At 56.9% G+C, this 12,881-nt stretch overlaps 5 protein-coding genes across 5 annotated transcripts; 1 reads left to right on the forward strand and 4 right to left on the reverse strand.

The window, feature by feature from the left end:
* Window positions 1-256: 256 nt before the first annotated feature.
* On the reverse strand, window positions 257-2,089 carry N657DRAFT_580714 (uncharacterized protein; the record flags this gene model as incomplete). Its single annotated transcript, XM_062789476.1, has 2 exons — window positions 257-1,707; window positions 1,768-2,089. The coding sequence occupies 2 exons, from the start codon at window positions 2,087-2,089 to the stop codon at window positions 257-259; spliced, it is 1,773 nt and encodes a 590-aa protein (XP_062643785.1).
* Window positions 2,090-3,882: 1,793 nt separating this feature from the next.
* On the reverse strand, window positions 3,883-4,142 carry N657DRAFT_649589 (uncharacterized protein). Its single transcript, XM_062793756.1, has one exon. It carries the CDS (start codon window positions 4,126-4,128, stop codon window positions 3,925-3,927), a length of 204 nt encoding a protein of 67 aa, XP_062643786.1. The 5' UTR covers window positions 4,129-4,142; the 3' UTR covers window positions 3,883-3,924.
* A 128-nt stretch (window positions 4,143-4,270) lies between these two features.
* Window positions 4,271-5,407, reverse strand: N657DRAFT_684014 (glycoside hydrolase family 3 protein; the record flags this gene model as incomplete). Its single annotated transcript, XM_062796635.1, has 4 exons — window positions 4,271-4,569; window positions 4,723-4,878; window positions 4,959-5,137; window positions 5,211-5,407. 4 exons carry the CDS (start codon window positions 5,405-5,407, stop codon window positions 4,271-4,273), a joined length of 831 nt encoding a protein of 276 aa, XP_062643787.1.
* A 3,513-nt stretch (window positions 5,408-8,920) lies between these two features.
* N657DRAFT_649591 (uncharacterized protein) lies at window positions 8,921-10,195 on the forward strand. The gene has a single exon (XM_062793757.1). The coding sequence runs from the start codon at window positions 9,258-9,260 to the stop codon at window positions 9,930-9,932; it is 675 nt and encodes a 224-aa protein (XP_062643788.1). The 5' UTR covers window positions 8,921-9,257; the 3' UTR covers window positions 9,933-10,195.
* Window positions 10,196-10,541: 346 nt separating this feature from the next.
* On the reverse strand, window positions 10,542-12,063 carry N657DRAFT_580586 (uncharacterized protein; the record flags this gene model as incomplete). Its single annotated transcript, XM_062789470.1, has 2 exons — window positions 10,542-11,161; window positions 11,766-12,063. 2 exons carry the CDS (start codon window positions 12,061-12,063, stop codon window positions 10,542-10,544), a joined length of 918 nt encoding a protein of 305 aa, XP_062643789.1.
* Window positions 12,064-12,881: the final 818 nt, after the last annotated feature.

Below are 12,881 nucleotides of genomic sequence, written 5' to 3' on the forward strand. Positions count from 1 at the left end.
GACCGCGGTGCGTAGAGAAGAGAAACACAATGAGCACAAAAAGTGAGGAGAATACGTTCAAGTAAAGACAGTCCACCAGCACACTTGTGTGCTCGTGGCCGGTCAAGATGGGTATCCAAAACGCAGAAAATGAATAAAAATGAGTTAAAACGGGAACGGGAAGTCGGGAAAAAAAAAGGAGAAGATGAAGAGCAAAACAACTTCAGGCACGCAGACATCATCGTCACCATCACCATCACCGACCATCCTAGCAACCTCACGACCCTCGCACCCCCCGTCCCTCTTGCGTTCCCTGGGTACGGTTCTCACCGGCACCATTCCCATCCCACTGCCCATCCAACCCAGCAGCCGTCTGACCCGCCTGCTGCCCGGGCCGTCCATAATACCCATGCATCTCGGCCGCCTCATCCAGCGGCGTCAGCCCTAATCCCGCTCCGCCAGCCTGGCCCTGCCCTACCCCCTGTCCCTGAACGCCATCACTCCTCCTCCTCGCATGGCCCATCCCCCTTGCACTAGCTGCACTGCCCGACCTACTCCTCACCCCGGCACCAGCACCGGAACCAGCGCCAGCAGCATACCCCACCCCCGGACCGAGATCGAGTCCACCACCATCACCACTCGGCAACTCGACGACGCCGGACCCATCCAATTCCGATAACCTTCCGCCGCCAACAAGTGGGCTGGTCACCCCGGCCCCGTTCTCGCTCCCATCCGCCGACAGCTCGCTCGCATTGCTCATCTGCCGCCAGTGCGTGTACGCATACGGGCGGTGGTGGGGTGCGGTGTTGGTGCTGTCCGCGCTCTCGTGAATGGTCGCCGGCTGCATGAGGAGCATGTTCTGCTGCTGCTGCTGCTGCTGCGTTTGCCAGGCTGCTGCTGCGCCGGGGATGTTATGCACGCGCGCGGCCGCTGCAGCCGCGGGGTCGTCAAAGTAGCCGCCGGCGTTGGCATCCGGGCTGGCGTGGCGGGCGCAGTCCTCGAACATGTTCGGGGACGGGGTGAAACCCGTCGAATCGGAGCGGCCGCGGTGGGAGTTGGGGCCCAGTTTCGGTGTGGCGGCGGAGGAGCTGTTATTGTTGTTGTTGTTGTTGATGTGAATCAGGGGGTCGACGCTCATGTCGTCCACGTCGGAGTGTAGCTGGCGGCCGTAGTGTTCCATTTGGGCGTGGGATTGCGACCGGGTTTTCTTGCCGCTGGAGGAGCCGCGCTTGGATTCCATGACATCTTCGACGCGTTTGAGCCGTTGGATGATGAGGAAAGCGGCGACTATCACCGCCACGAGGAGGATAACGACGCCGGCGATGATGCCTCCAATGGCGCCGGCGCTCAGACCGCCGCTGGCCTCGCTGGTTGGGGTACTCGCCGGGACCTTTGGGACGCTGGTCGGGATGAACTTCGCGGCGACGCCGGGACTATCTGTGGGCCCCGGGGGAGGCGTTGGCGTCGATACGGTGACGGCTGACCGGGTCGATGTTATTGTTTCGCTGCCGGAGATGGTTGTGATGGCTTGCAGAATGGTTGTTGTCACTGGTTCTGTTGAGTAGCAAGCGTTCGGCGCGCAGCCCATTCCGCTCATGCAGCACCCGTAGTTGGCTGAGGACGGACAGAGGTAATAGTCGGTTGGGCACTGCGTATTTGGGTAGGAGATGCCTGCAGGAGGAAGGCAATTCTGGCTTCCGCACACATAGCCGACTGGACAGCAACCAGCTAAATTCGTCACGTCGAGTCAGCCATCGCTGGGGATTAGTCTCAGGGGCGAGCACTCACCCTCGCCGTTCACCGGGGCGCAGGCAAAATATCCTGCCAGACCGCACGCAGTGGCCGGCCCCGCCGTTGTCGCATAGCATGAGTCGACCGCGCAGGCATAGCGAGAGGGGCAGCAGCCGCCGCTGAAGGAGGCCGCGCACAAAGTGTGTTCGGTCGGGCAAGTGCCCTCTTGTCGTCGCGCCGGGTGCGCAGTCACTTGGGCCTTTGGAATCCTATGGACATCTTTCCATTGCCTGGCGGCGTGCGATCCCGATGCTTCCCTTCCCAAAACCGCGAAGACGAAGAGGGTGGTGCATGATGAACATTGCCATATGCTGCGCATGGTGACCTCGCTCGCGGACTCGGCCCGCTTTATCGGGGCTTATCGAGGGCAGTCAGCTGGTGGTTGCGCGATTGACGAATCGGCTCGGACGGAAGTGTGTAATCCCAACGGTAGCGCCGGGCGTGAGAAGGTTTGTATATGGGCACACTCGGTCAGGTCGCTTGCCTGCGGCCGTACGTCTACAGTCATCCAGGCTTGAAGCCGTGATCGCGCGCGCGACAAGCAGAATTGGGTAGGGAGCCTTTTTGTTTGCTGCTGTGGGCGAGGGTTGTTAACCGCGGGCGCCACAATTCATCGGGATCGCAACGTGTGTCCGGGGTTTCGCAGCGTAAGCCGGGGCTTACTGCATCCAGCCACCCACCCCAAGTCCGTCCCAGCCCCGATGCTCGAGGCACTCGGGCTCTTCTACACAGTATAGATTGGGTGCTGATTGAGCGAGTGTGTTGGCAGCACCAATCTCAGCAGACGAAAACCGTGAAGTGCAGACTCGTATGAATAAGTTCGACTGTCAATTGTCCCAGTGACGCAACTCCTGGGCCGCCAGAGAACCGAATCTCTGAAGAGTTGTGTCCAGTCAGCATGATGGTGATTGGTTTGACAGCGAGGCAGTCTTTCATTCGGTCCCCAAAGCGAGCCGACGGGCTTGGGAGGGTTGCGTGCCACGGAGACAGTGGCATCAATCGAGCGGGAAGAGGGGGACGAGGCCACCAATGGCACTGTAACAGTGTCCGCCTGCGAGTCAACTGAGTCAAACCAGCTGCAGCGACAGAATTACGGCGTGGGACAGCGGCGGGGCAGCGGTCGAGCGAGATACCGTGGATGCATTTCGGTATCTGTGCAGAGCTGAGAAGATTTCGTGATGGATACAAAGAGGCAGCGACGGTTTAGAGAACCATCTCCCCTCTTTAAGTGCTTCATGACATCTGGGGTGTCCATCGTGGCTTGTGGCTGCCGACATGGTAAGAATGTAACTTACTGTAAAATTTTCTTAGCACTGCTTGCTTGCCTGCCCCACTCCATTCCTCAGTGCTCTTCGCATGGAGAGACCGGGATGGGTTGATGCAAGTGACGTCGGGATATGCGGTTTGCTATGATGTCGGCGGCCTAAGGTGCTGCATCCGCACCATCTCCAGCCTTGGCTTGTTTCCATAGCTTGAAATTCTGAGATGTGGTGAAGTTGCGGGTTGTTGGACAGTCGAAGTGGTCACGTGCTCTAAATGAGGCGCCTGCCAACATTTGGCAAGGACGTAATGCAGCTGGCAGCCGAGCCCGACCGCAAGCACATCACCATTTGAAGACTGAGAAAATCTGATGCTTGCTGGAACCATCTCCAGCGGATGAGTTCACTCATCTCGATTCTACTACATACTTACCCCATTCCCCATCCTCCTCTTTCACTCAATACTCAAACCTTCTCTCGACCTTCTCCCAGCCCTCCCATCTCCCAGCAAAAGACCACTGCCCCAGCCCACTTGACCTCGCCCTTCGGCCTCCTCCTCCTACTCTCATCCGGTTGCGGCCACTCACTCAAAACAACTGCGCTTTATCCCCTACAAGCCGTGGGCGACGGCATGGGCGTGCGTTATGTGACGAGGGATGTGTGGGGGTAAGGCGGCGGGTTCGAAACGGCCGGTGAGGGAGAGTAGGGCGACGGTAGTCGGATGTGATACCAGTAGCGTTGGAGGAGGTGGTGGGGGAAACGGTGTTGTGGGTCTGAAGGGCCAGAGTGGCGAGGGGGCACTGGTCGATATGTTTTGTTTCGGTGGTGGTATTTGAGCTCAGGTGGTTCTTGCACGTGTCGACGAGGTCTGCGATGGGGTGGGCAGTGGTGTTGCTCACGCTGCCATCGGTGGGAAACTGCAGGAGTACCCGGCGCGGCCAAACGAGGCGGCGTGGTACAGGCTGTAGCCAAAGGGATAGGCGGCCTTGCTGTTGTACCACGTGTAGGTGAGCCCGGGGCTGGTCGGGCCCTGTTGCAGCGTCGTGTCGGTCATGGGCACCTGGCGGACGTACTCGGCCGGGTACGGGATAATGGGCATGCGGCCTGCGGGCGCGGCCTCACGCGTGAGGAGGTCGAGGATGGCGGGGTTGCCGTCCTGGCCCGGTAGCCGGCCCATAGCAGGGCGCTGATGTCGGGGTCATTCTTGATCGGGTTCGAGTCAATCTGTCTGCCGCCCATCATTACGACGGCCATCCGCTTGCCGTCCGCTTGCCGTACCGCGCGAGCCGCCCGATCACGTCGCGTGGCGGTCCATCCCCTTGGACTCGACGCCGGGTGTCGATGCCGCCCACGTGCAGGATGATACCCGTCCCGACCGGGGGGTCCGTGATCGGATTACCCTGGTAGGCGAGCTGCGGGGCGTGTGGCGTGTTGACATCGGTGAAGCTTAGCTCCCTATACGGCTGCTTCCCCCGCGCGTCGAAGGGGGCTAGGAGAATGAAGGACGAAACCTGGCGAATGAGCGAATCGCTAATTAGGCCTTGTCCGTAAGGTGTCCGTAAGCGGCGTGGTGGTCCCGCAGTTCACGTCGATGCCGGCGATCAGGGAGAAGACAGCCGCCTCCTCGCTGGTCTTAGCCCACTCGTGGGGCAGCTAGACGTTCTGTATGGAGTCGCAGCCGCCCGTCACTCACTGCTGCTCGTTGGTCCGGCCCCAGGGTCCCCGCAGAAGTCGTTGAGCAGCCAGGGTTCGGTGCAGCTAGGCACGCCGTTGACGGCATTGTAGGAGCACAAGCAGGCGCCGACGTTGGAGTTTGCCGCGCACAGCTCTTGAACGGTGGCATGTGGCACTTGACCATGTCCTGCATGTTTATGGGCATGTCCCATTGCTACCGGAGATTGCCGTTGAAGACTCTATGTCGTAGCTGACGAAAGTGCTTGCAGGTGGCGACGATGCACTTGTACTTAGCGTCGTATCCGCCTGGCACGCCGACCAGGGCGTGCACGTACGGCCTGAAGTTTGAAAGGGTGTGCCCCCGGGTGTCTCCTAACCGGGGCCCCAGCGCGGGGTCCCAGAAGGGGTTGACGTTGGGAGTCCAGAAGTTGAGCCTGGTGCGGTCAGCGTTGATAAAGACACGGACCTTGATGCTGACGACCGTTGCGACGGGCCTGATCAGCTCACCGTCCAAGGCAGCTCCTATGAGAATGGGCTAGGAACGAGGTGGCGTAGCTGTAATCACCCTCGGCCGAGAGATTGACGCCGGCAGAAGATGTTACCCCGCGCAGGGGCTCTTGCCGCCAAGCGTACGCGGGCAAGCTGAGCCTTAGAACACGATGACTCATGCCTCTGCTGCTGTGGATCATCTCCTGGACGGTCATTGACGAGCGCCAGGGCGCGGGTGAAGGGTCTAAGTTGGTATCCGGTTAGCACAACGTAGGAAGGACGAGAGATGAAAGATGTCACATCCCCATAATGGAGGCATCGCAGACCGAGTTGTTAGTGAGCGGCGCAGAAACAGAGTCTGAAAGGCAAAGGGCAGGGCGAAACGCACGGCCCCAAGGGGATTTGTGGCAGCGACGCTGCTCAGAAAGAGAGCCACCTGCACCATGATTCTTCGATGAAAGGGAATCTGAGGGGATGGTGCTTGTGACTGCCTTCGAGGAGCGCGCTCTACACGTCGCGACGCTTCTTCCTGTTAGGCACCCCCTGAGCTGCGCCCTGTAGCGCGGAGATACCATCGAGTCAGCCCGCCATGTCCGGAGCTGTCGAGGTCATCATCGTCGACCGACATTACGAACACAGCGACCCAACCCCTCCACAAATTCCCGCCCTTTGTCGTGATCTGGTCGAACAAGCCCAGATTTCCCGGGAGCGGGACATCTGGGTCCGCAGGAGCTCCGGTCATAGGTGACCTTGGTTGTTATGGTGGACCGCGTTGGCTCAACCCGGTTCTCGACAACAACAACGTCTCCGCAGTCGCCGTGTTACCGAGACCCAGAGCTTCGATCCACTCGGCGTCTACGAGGGTTGGACGCGACTGGGCCGGTGAAGGTTGGGGACAAGAGAGCCGCAAGATCAGCCTTTACATGTATCCCACCTTCGCAAACAAGCACCGGCCGGTATTTATCCGCCCCTTTTAAACCACCATTCCGAGTCCCGGTTTCCCGGGCTAACCGCAGTGACCCCGGCACATGTTCCGGGTGACGACAATAACGTATGATGTAGCAATTTCCGGTCCGAACAGCGGCCTTGGAGGGTCTCGGGTACCCGGCTCGCGGTGAAGGCAGGTCCTGTTGACAGAACATAGCAGATCGCTTGGAATCTCGTGTTGGCTTCGCTAGGTGAGGGAAATCGGACCTGTGTACCTAGTAAGGTATGCTGCAGTCTGTAAGGCAAACCGTCTTGAAGACGTATGTGAGCTGAGCGATGATGCCTGGGAGGAGGGATTTCATGGGGAACATTGCTTTCCACTGAAGCCGGAGACGTGGCCATCTGGGAAGCGCCGCTTGCATTCTCACACTGACTTGGACTGAATAAAGGTCATCCGGCGAACTCATAGGGCATGCCGGTTACCTAGGTATCACGACAAGCGTGGGAACGAACATGAACGCCATGTTCTGGTTAGCATCATCCTGCTGACTCGGGAATAAATCGAGAGCATGAGGTAGGCGGGGTGCTTGAACCAGTGCGTCAATGAACGAAAGATAAAAGAAATCAAAGACAAGTGAAAAAGGGAATCAACAGAAAGAAAGCCCTGGGGAACGAATTTGGGTAATTATGAAGAGTGCTAATGTGTAAGGTATTATGGCGCATAGATCTTTAGATCGGTGCGACTCGGGGCCGGGAAGATGCGGACCAGAGTCCTCCCCAGGATGCTCCCATATCCCGTCCCTGCGGAGGAGGTAGATGCCTATCCCAAGACACTGCGGTTTGGGCGTTGCTCCTGAACGCGACGCCGTACGACCGATCATAACGTAGCCTGGATCTACGTTTTCTACCAAGGCGCTCAATAGTGGTGAGTTTGAATATATGAGGCCGTTCCCGATGTGGATAACCGTGTAGCAGTTGGGAGTTGTCTGACACGGACCTGGCACATTCCCGAAAGCGAGGCCGAATGGGAAGATGATGGCGAGGAGTAACGAGAAGGCTGCTGGCTTGGACGATGATGCAGAGCGTACGGTACCTAGGTAGCCATAATACGGTATCCGTACCTAGCTCAAAGGGCATCAGTGGCAGAGGAGCGATAGTTACCGATGATTAGCGCGGACAGCACTGTGCTATATATGTGAGTGTGCAAGATGAGTGAGTATGCAATATATGTGAGTGTGCAAGATAAGTGAGTATGCAATATATGTGAGTGTGCAACGCTCACAGGATTTGGCATGGCTACGTAGACACGAAAAACTCGTTAAAAAATGGCTAGAGTACACACACTAACAATTTTCTAAAAGTTTTACATAGCCTCTGCTCTAGCAAGATCTGTTAGCGTTGCACACTCATTTATATTGCACACTCGCTTATAAAGCACGTTACCGAGGGAGAGGATCGGGCAGTATTCCTGCTGGACACGGAGTCCTCTTTCCTGTTGCTGCTTTGGCTAGGCGTATACAGAAGTGCGAGGTCCAAGAATGGGTTGAGATTCATCTCAACTTCAAGTTTTCGTCCAACATGATCAAGGAAGTTTTGAATTGTGTCTTCCTTCCAAATCAGTGAGTTAAACTTGACAGCATGGTCGATCAAGGTAGCTAGGAGCTCTAGTAATTTACATGTGTAGTATCAATCCCCTTATCTTTCGCTAACGTTACCTTACCTGAGTTATAGATCAGTCGTGCATCAAGTCAAGCACAACTCGAATCTTGTCATGAGTGGCATATTGAATTGGGACTGCCCCTTTTGGGCTAGGTCTTTTGGCTGGCGCTGACAACAGTCAAGGGCATTATCACGCAATCCGCTTGCCAGGGAGCCATCAAAACTGGCTTTTCGAATCCCTTCACCTCTCACTAAAGCCTTTCAAGTTCCTCCTACCGGCAACCGGTGTTGAGCCGAAAGACAGCCCGAGGCCAGGGCCCTGCTTCCCCGGTCTTGCTGACTGTTCGGGTCTGGAACGCCGCTTGGTCGAGAACGCCAGAGCCCTCAATCCTGCCACAACCCCCACATAACACGTTCTCACCACGTCCCTTATTATTTGGACATAGGGCACGTGCAAGTGGATAATATGGGGTAATAAAAACCTTCGTGGGCAAGCTTTCGGCTCAGTCCAGAGGAGCCGACCTGTGCCGTGATGAGACACGGTCTGCGCTCCAATGCTTCCCGAGTACATCGTGGTAGGGCAAGCAACGGCGGCAGAACTCAGGCGAACTCGTGGGGGTAACCAAATCCATTTTATCCATCGGAATCTGGATGGCATTTGATTGACTTCAGCAGAATCAAAGCGTCGACCACTGCAGCTGGTGACGCTCACAACTTGAAGGCAGTACAACAAGTGCGAAGGAGAATCACACCCTTCATTCAGCCAAGCTCCCTAATGACTTGTAAAACAATGATGTGGAGTGGTTACTGTCTCTCTGGAGCGGAAGCATGCGTCTCCAAGCCTCAGTGGACGCACAAGAGCCCAATAAAAGGGTGGGTTTGCTGTGCCAATTGAACAGTTTCGAATTGCTCCATCGAAACATCTGAGCGAACACTAGCATTGATTGGATTGGATCTCTCAACCTTTACTTGATGTGTTTTCCCGTTCCTCACTGCCAAGAAGGGGCAATGGGCCTGACAACCTGGAATGTTGACATTTGCTGCTCGGAAACCGGCTAATCTTGGCGTCCTGAGCTTGGGCCACCAGAGGTGAAGCCAGCTTTACCGAGCCTCACCGAATCAAACGTGATGAAGTTCTAGATGTTTCTAGCCACATTGAGTGCCTTCATTGGAATCGACTTTCACATCACACATAGGTGCAGTTGTTGTGACCATTGCGAGACCTCATAACATCACTTCCGTTTAAGCTTTAAACATTTCTCACGAACCTTCCTTGCGGAATCGATCGATCAGACCTTCACACAAGGGAAACCTTCACATTGCATTTCAGCATCCGCATCGCAAGTGCAGAACTGTCTGTGACCTCAAACTACCTGGCAAATCAAATCGACCTCGGCTCTCTCCCAAGAAAGAACACTGCCTCCTTGGATAGCAGGTATCTCAGGAGCCTGCATTCTTTCAGCATTAGACAGGATCTCAATGCCCATCCGTGTCCGTCCAGGCGGACAACTTCTCAAGGCCTGCAGGACACCGACAAGCCGATACCTCACCAACCTCTCTGTACCCCCACGTAGGCGGACTCCATCTCACCCCGCGCTCCGCACAATGAGCAGCACAAGCAACGCTGGGCCAGCCACGACGGGCAGCCGACCCGCACCGGCCACGAGCACGTCACCGCTCCCCGGCAACACCTCATCAGCCTCTCCCGGGACCCCAGCCTCGGGGGGTGCCGCACCCGCACCATCCTCGTCTCCATCTCACCCCCCCCAGCCGGCCGTTACCGTTACCGTTACAGACGACTCGGAACCATCTACGGAACCCTCAGATGGTGCTGCAACCAACTCAAGCTCATCAAAGCCCCAAGACCCAACCGTCAAACAGGCTTTCCCCGCCCTGCCATCTCCCGACTCAGTGACCCCCACCACCTCTGAGGAAGGCACAACAACGATGCAGGTCAACGGTCAGCCGATCGCGCTCGACAAGTTGGGCCCCATGGTGGTCGGCCGGGACGGGACCATCTCGCGCATCGCCAACTGGCAGGAGATGACGGATCTGGAGCGGGAGAACACGCTGCGGGTGCTAGGCAAGCGCAACCAGCTGCGGCTGGGCAACCTCAGGGCAGGGTTGCCTGCTGATCACAAGCCTGGGCGGTGATGGGTCGTAATATTGAGCCTGGCCCTGCAGGTGGTTCTTCTTCCGAGTGAGGGTATGGAGTAGTAGTCATTAGGTAGGCAAGGGTTGGAATGTGGTGCTAGTTGGAGCTGACTGTAGGTAGGAGTGGATTGTCGTTGGCGGTACTCGAGAGTCGTTGTGGTGTTGCCAGGAGGACTCAAATCACTGAGCTCAGGGATTGCCGGAAATCAACGGGAGAAGAGCAGGACACTGTATAGCAAGATTAGCGAGTAATCAAAGAGCAGGAGGCAAAGGAGATTTGTTCCACAACCGGCCTTGATTGATCGTAATGCTATGTTGTATCATAACTGTCAAAGCACAAATCATATATCGTAACCGCTCGGCGGCACGCTAGTTAAGGGACCCGACCGATATGATATGTGATTTGCGATTGCAGGGAAACTGAATCACTTGTTTCAACAAGCAAGCAATCAACGCCAGAAACAACAAAGCCAGCCCGCCAAAAGCACTGCCATTGAGACATGAATCAGCCTCTCGCTGGAGCAACTCCCTTCCGCGGCACCCGCCACGCAACGCCGCTCCCATAACAATGACCATGATGTATCCTCAACCAACCAAGCCTCATTCCACTCAGTCCTTGTTCCCCGAGCCGGAATTCCCTTCCTCCTTCTTCCCCGCCTCCTGCGCGGCCATCTCCTTGAGCAGCTTCTGGAGTATGTCCTCGCGCCCGCCATGCTTCTCCGTGACCAGGCTCTTGAGCCACTTGTTCTCCGTCTCGAGTGCCGAAATGCGGCCCTCGAGCATCGTCACCTTCTCCGCCATCTCCTTGGACCGCTTCTCCAGCTCCTGCTCGCGCTGCTTCTTCTTGATGCGGAACCGCGCGCTTGCCGCCGTGTTGCGCTTCCGCTTATCCTCCTCGGCCGCCAGCCGGGACGCCTCCTCGAAGCTCAGGACCCGTCCGTTAGGAGCTGCGTGTGGGACGGGGACGCCATTGGCATGTGGCCCGCTAAGTGGTGTTTCAGCTTTGCGTTTCGACCCAGCGGCTCCTCCCGATCCTCCAACTTGAGCGCTGGCCGCGGGCGATGGTACATACCCTGGTGCCGCCGGCTGCTGGTGATGCGGCGAAATGGGCGACGGATAGGCCGTCTGCGGGCTGGGCTGGATGGGCGGCAGGCTGCCCAAGCCGTTTGGAAACGCCGGGATCGTCGGCGAGGTGAAGGTGCTGGTGTAGTCCCCGAAACTGAAGTCGCCTGGAGACATTGTGCCATGGTCAGCAGGCGGACAGAACTCAAAAGTGTTGGACCGATATCGTGATAGCCAAGACAATCGGGTCAAGGGCGGTGCCGCCAGCGGGTAGTGACTCTTGAGGACATGGCTCAGGGTGGTTCCTTGTTGATGCCATGGGCGATGGTGCAATCCCCCAAAGTCACGAGAAATGGCACCATCTTCGGCAACGAAGATCATTTGCCAGAGCCATTGACGGGGCCCTGGGAACCCGCGCTTCCAGGCTCATGCACAAGACGGCCAGCTTCCAATCAAAAGCGGGCCCAAGAATGTGCGGTGCGGTTGGTGAATCGAAGGGGGTAGGTGAAATGCTTGTTCCCCGATTCGCGATAAGAGAAGCGAAGCCTTTTGGTCCATGGCTGCCCTTCTAAAACAGCACGATGCTCGATGGCTGCCCTCATCGTTGCCGTCGCTCCACAATGCACTTGCTCTCTGGCTTGTAACAGGCCATGCAGCACGATGTCCGTTGAGACTGCTCCGTTGAAGAACAGGGCCAGAATATGATGAGGGGAAGATTATGAGAAGAAGGAGGATGAAAATCGGGGAGAATATAGGGGGATTCTGGAGGACAGTGAAGTTGCAACGAACCTGGTATCGAAAAGTCAAAACCGGCTGCAAAATCGCCAATGATGGAATCGGTGGATGTCACGTCTTCGGCGGGCGACTTCGTGACCTCGGGCTTGACGGGCGGCGCCTGGTAATCCGTGTGCTGACCAGTCTCGAAGTCGAAGAACTGAGTGTTTGTGAAGAGCGCAAGGTCCTTCTCAAGGTCTTCGTCGGTCAACGTCTCCTCGACCGAGGGTCCCTGCACGTTGAGGTTCCGCAGGTACTGCGAGACGTTGACCCTGCCCGTGCCGTAGGACGCCATGGTAGTCGGATGGGCCTGACCCAAGCGCTCAGTGAGTCGCCGTAATCGTTTGGTTAGATGGATTGATGCCTCGAATCGCGGTGTTTCAGGGGCTGTCTGTTGAGGTTGACGAGATCAAGTCCCCGCGAATATTGTGGGAATTCGCTTTGGCGATGTCGGCGCTTGATTACGAAAAAGCCCGGAACAACGGGCGCTGGGCGGGGTTCACCGCAGGCCGACTCGGCGTTACGCTCGGGTGGTCGAGTCAGACAAATGGCTGAAATAAAGAAGCCAAACCGCCGTGAATGGCAGCGGTTGCTTGGTGACGGCAAGCGGCGTAGCTTCGACAAAGGGGCGTGTCTGGAGGAGAGCCAAAGTAAGGATGAGGAAGAGTTCGACTCAGGTCTGATGTGAGAGCAAGACACCTGGGTCGGTAGAGAGTCGAGAACTTCGTGCGGTGCAGTTTCCGTTTGGCTACTACCTTACCTCATTGATGTTAGTCAGGGCTTGATGGATCCCACGTTCTCGGGCCAGAAATTGCCCCTCATCACCCACCCACCCCGTGCAAAGCAGCTCCTGTCTCCCACTAAGCCGCCTCCATAAATTGACCGCTGCTCGCAACTACAGCAGCTTTGTTCGATCCATTGCTTCACCGAAACTTGATGTATCACGTCTGTGAGCTGTGCTTCAATCATCAACCTCGGGACCCCTAAAAATTGTTCTTGGCCCAGCGTCAGCCCAGTGGGTCGCGATTTGCCACGGCTTCAATGACGGCCATGCAGCCTTTGATCTGCAAGTTGGTGATAAGATTCGGCGAGTGGGGGCTCAAGTCCTTTCCG

The sequence above is a fragment of the Parathielavia appendiculata genome (assembly GCF_033297405.1).
Source record: "Parathielavia appendiculata strain CBS 731.68 unplaced genomic scaffold N657scaffold_20, whole genome shotgun sequence".
Lineage (NCBI taxonomy): Eukaryota > Fungi > Ascomycota > Sordariomycetes > Sordariales > Chaetomiaceae > Parathielavia > Parathielavia appendiculata.

Coding starts and splice junctions, on each gene's coding strand:
- N657DRAFT_649589 (XM_062793756.1), bottom strand. CDS start 4,128: ATGCCCATTATCCCGTACCCGGCCGAGTACGTCCGCCAGGTGCCCATG.
- N657DRAFT_649591 (XM_062793757.1), top strand. CDS start 9,258: ATGCCCATCCGTGTCCGTCCAGGCGGACAACTTCTCAAGGCCTGCAGG.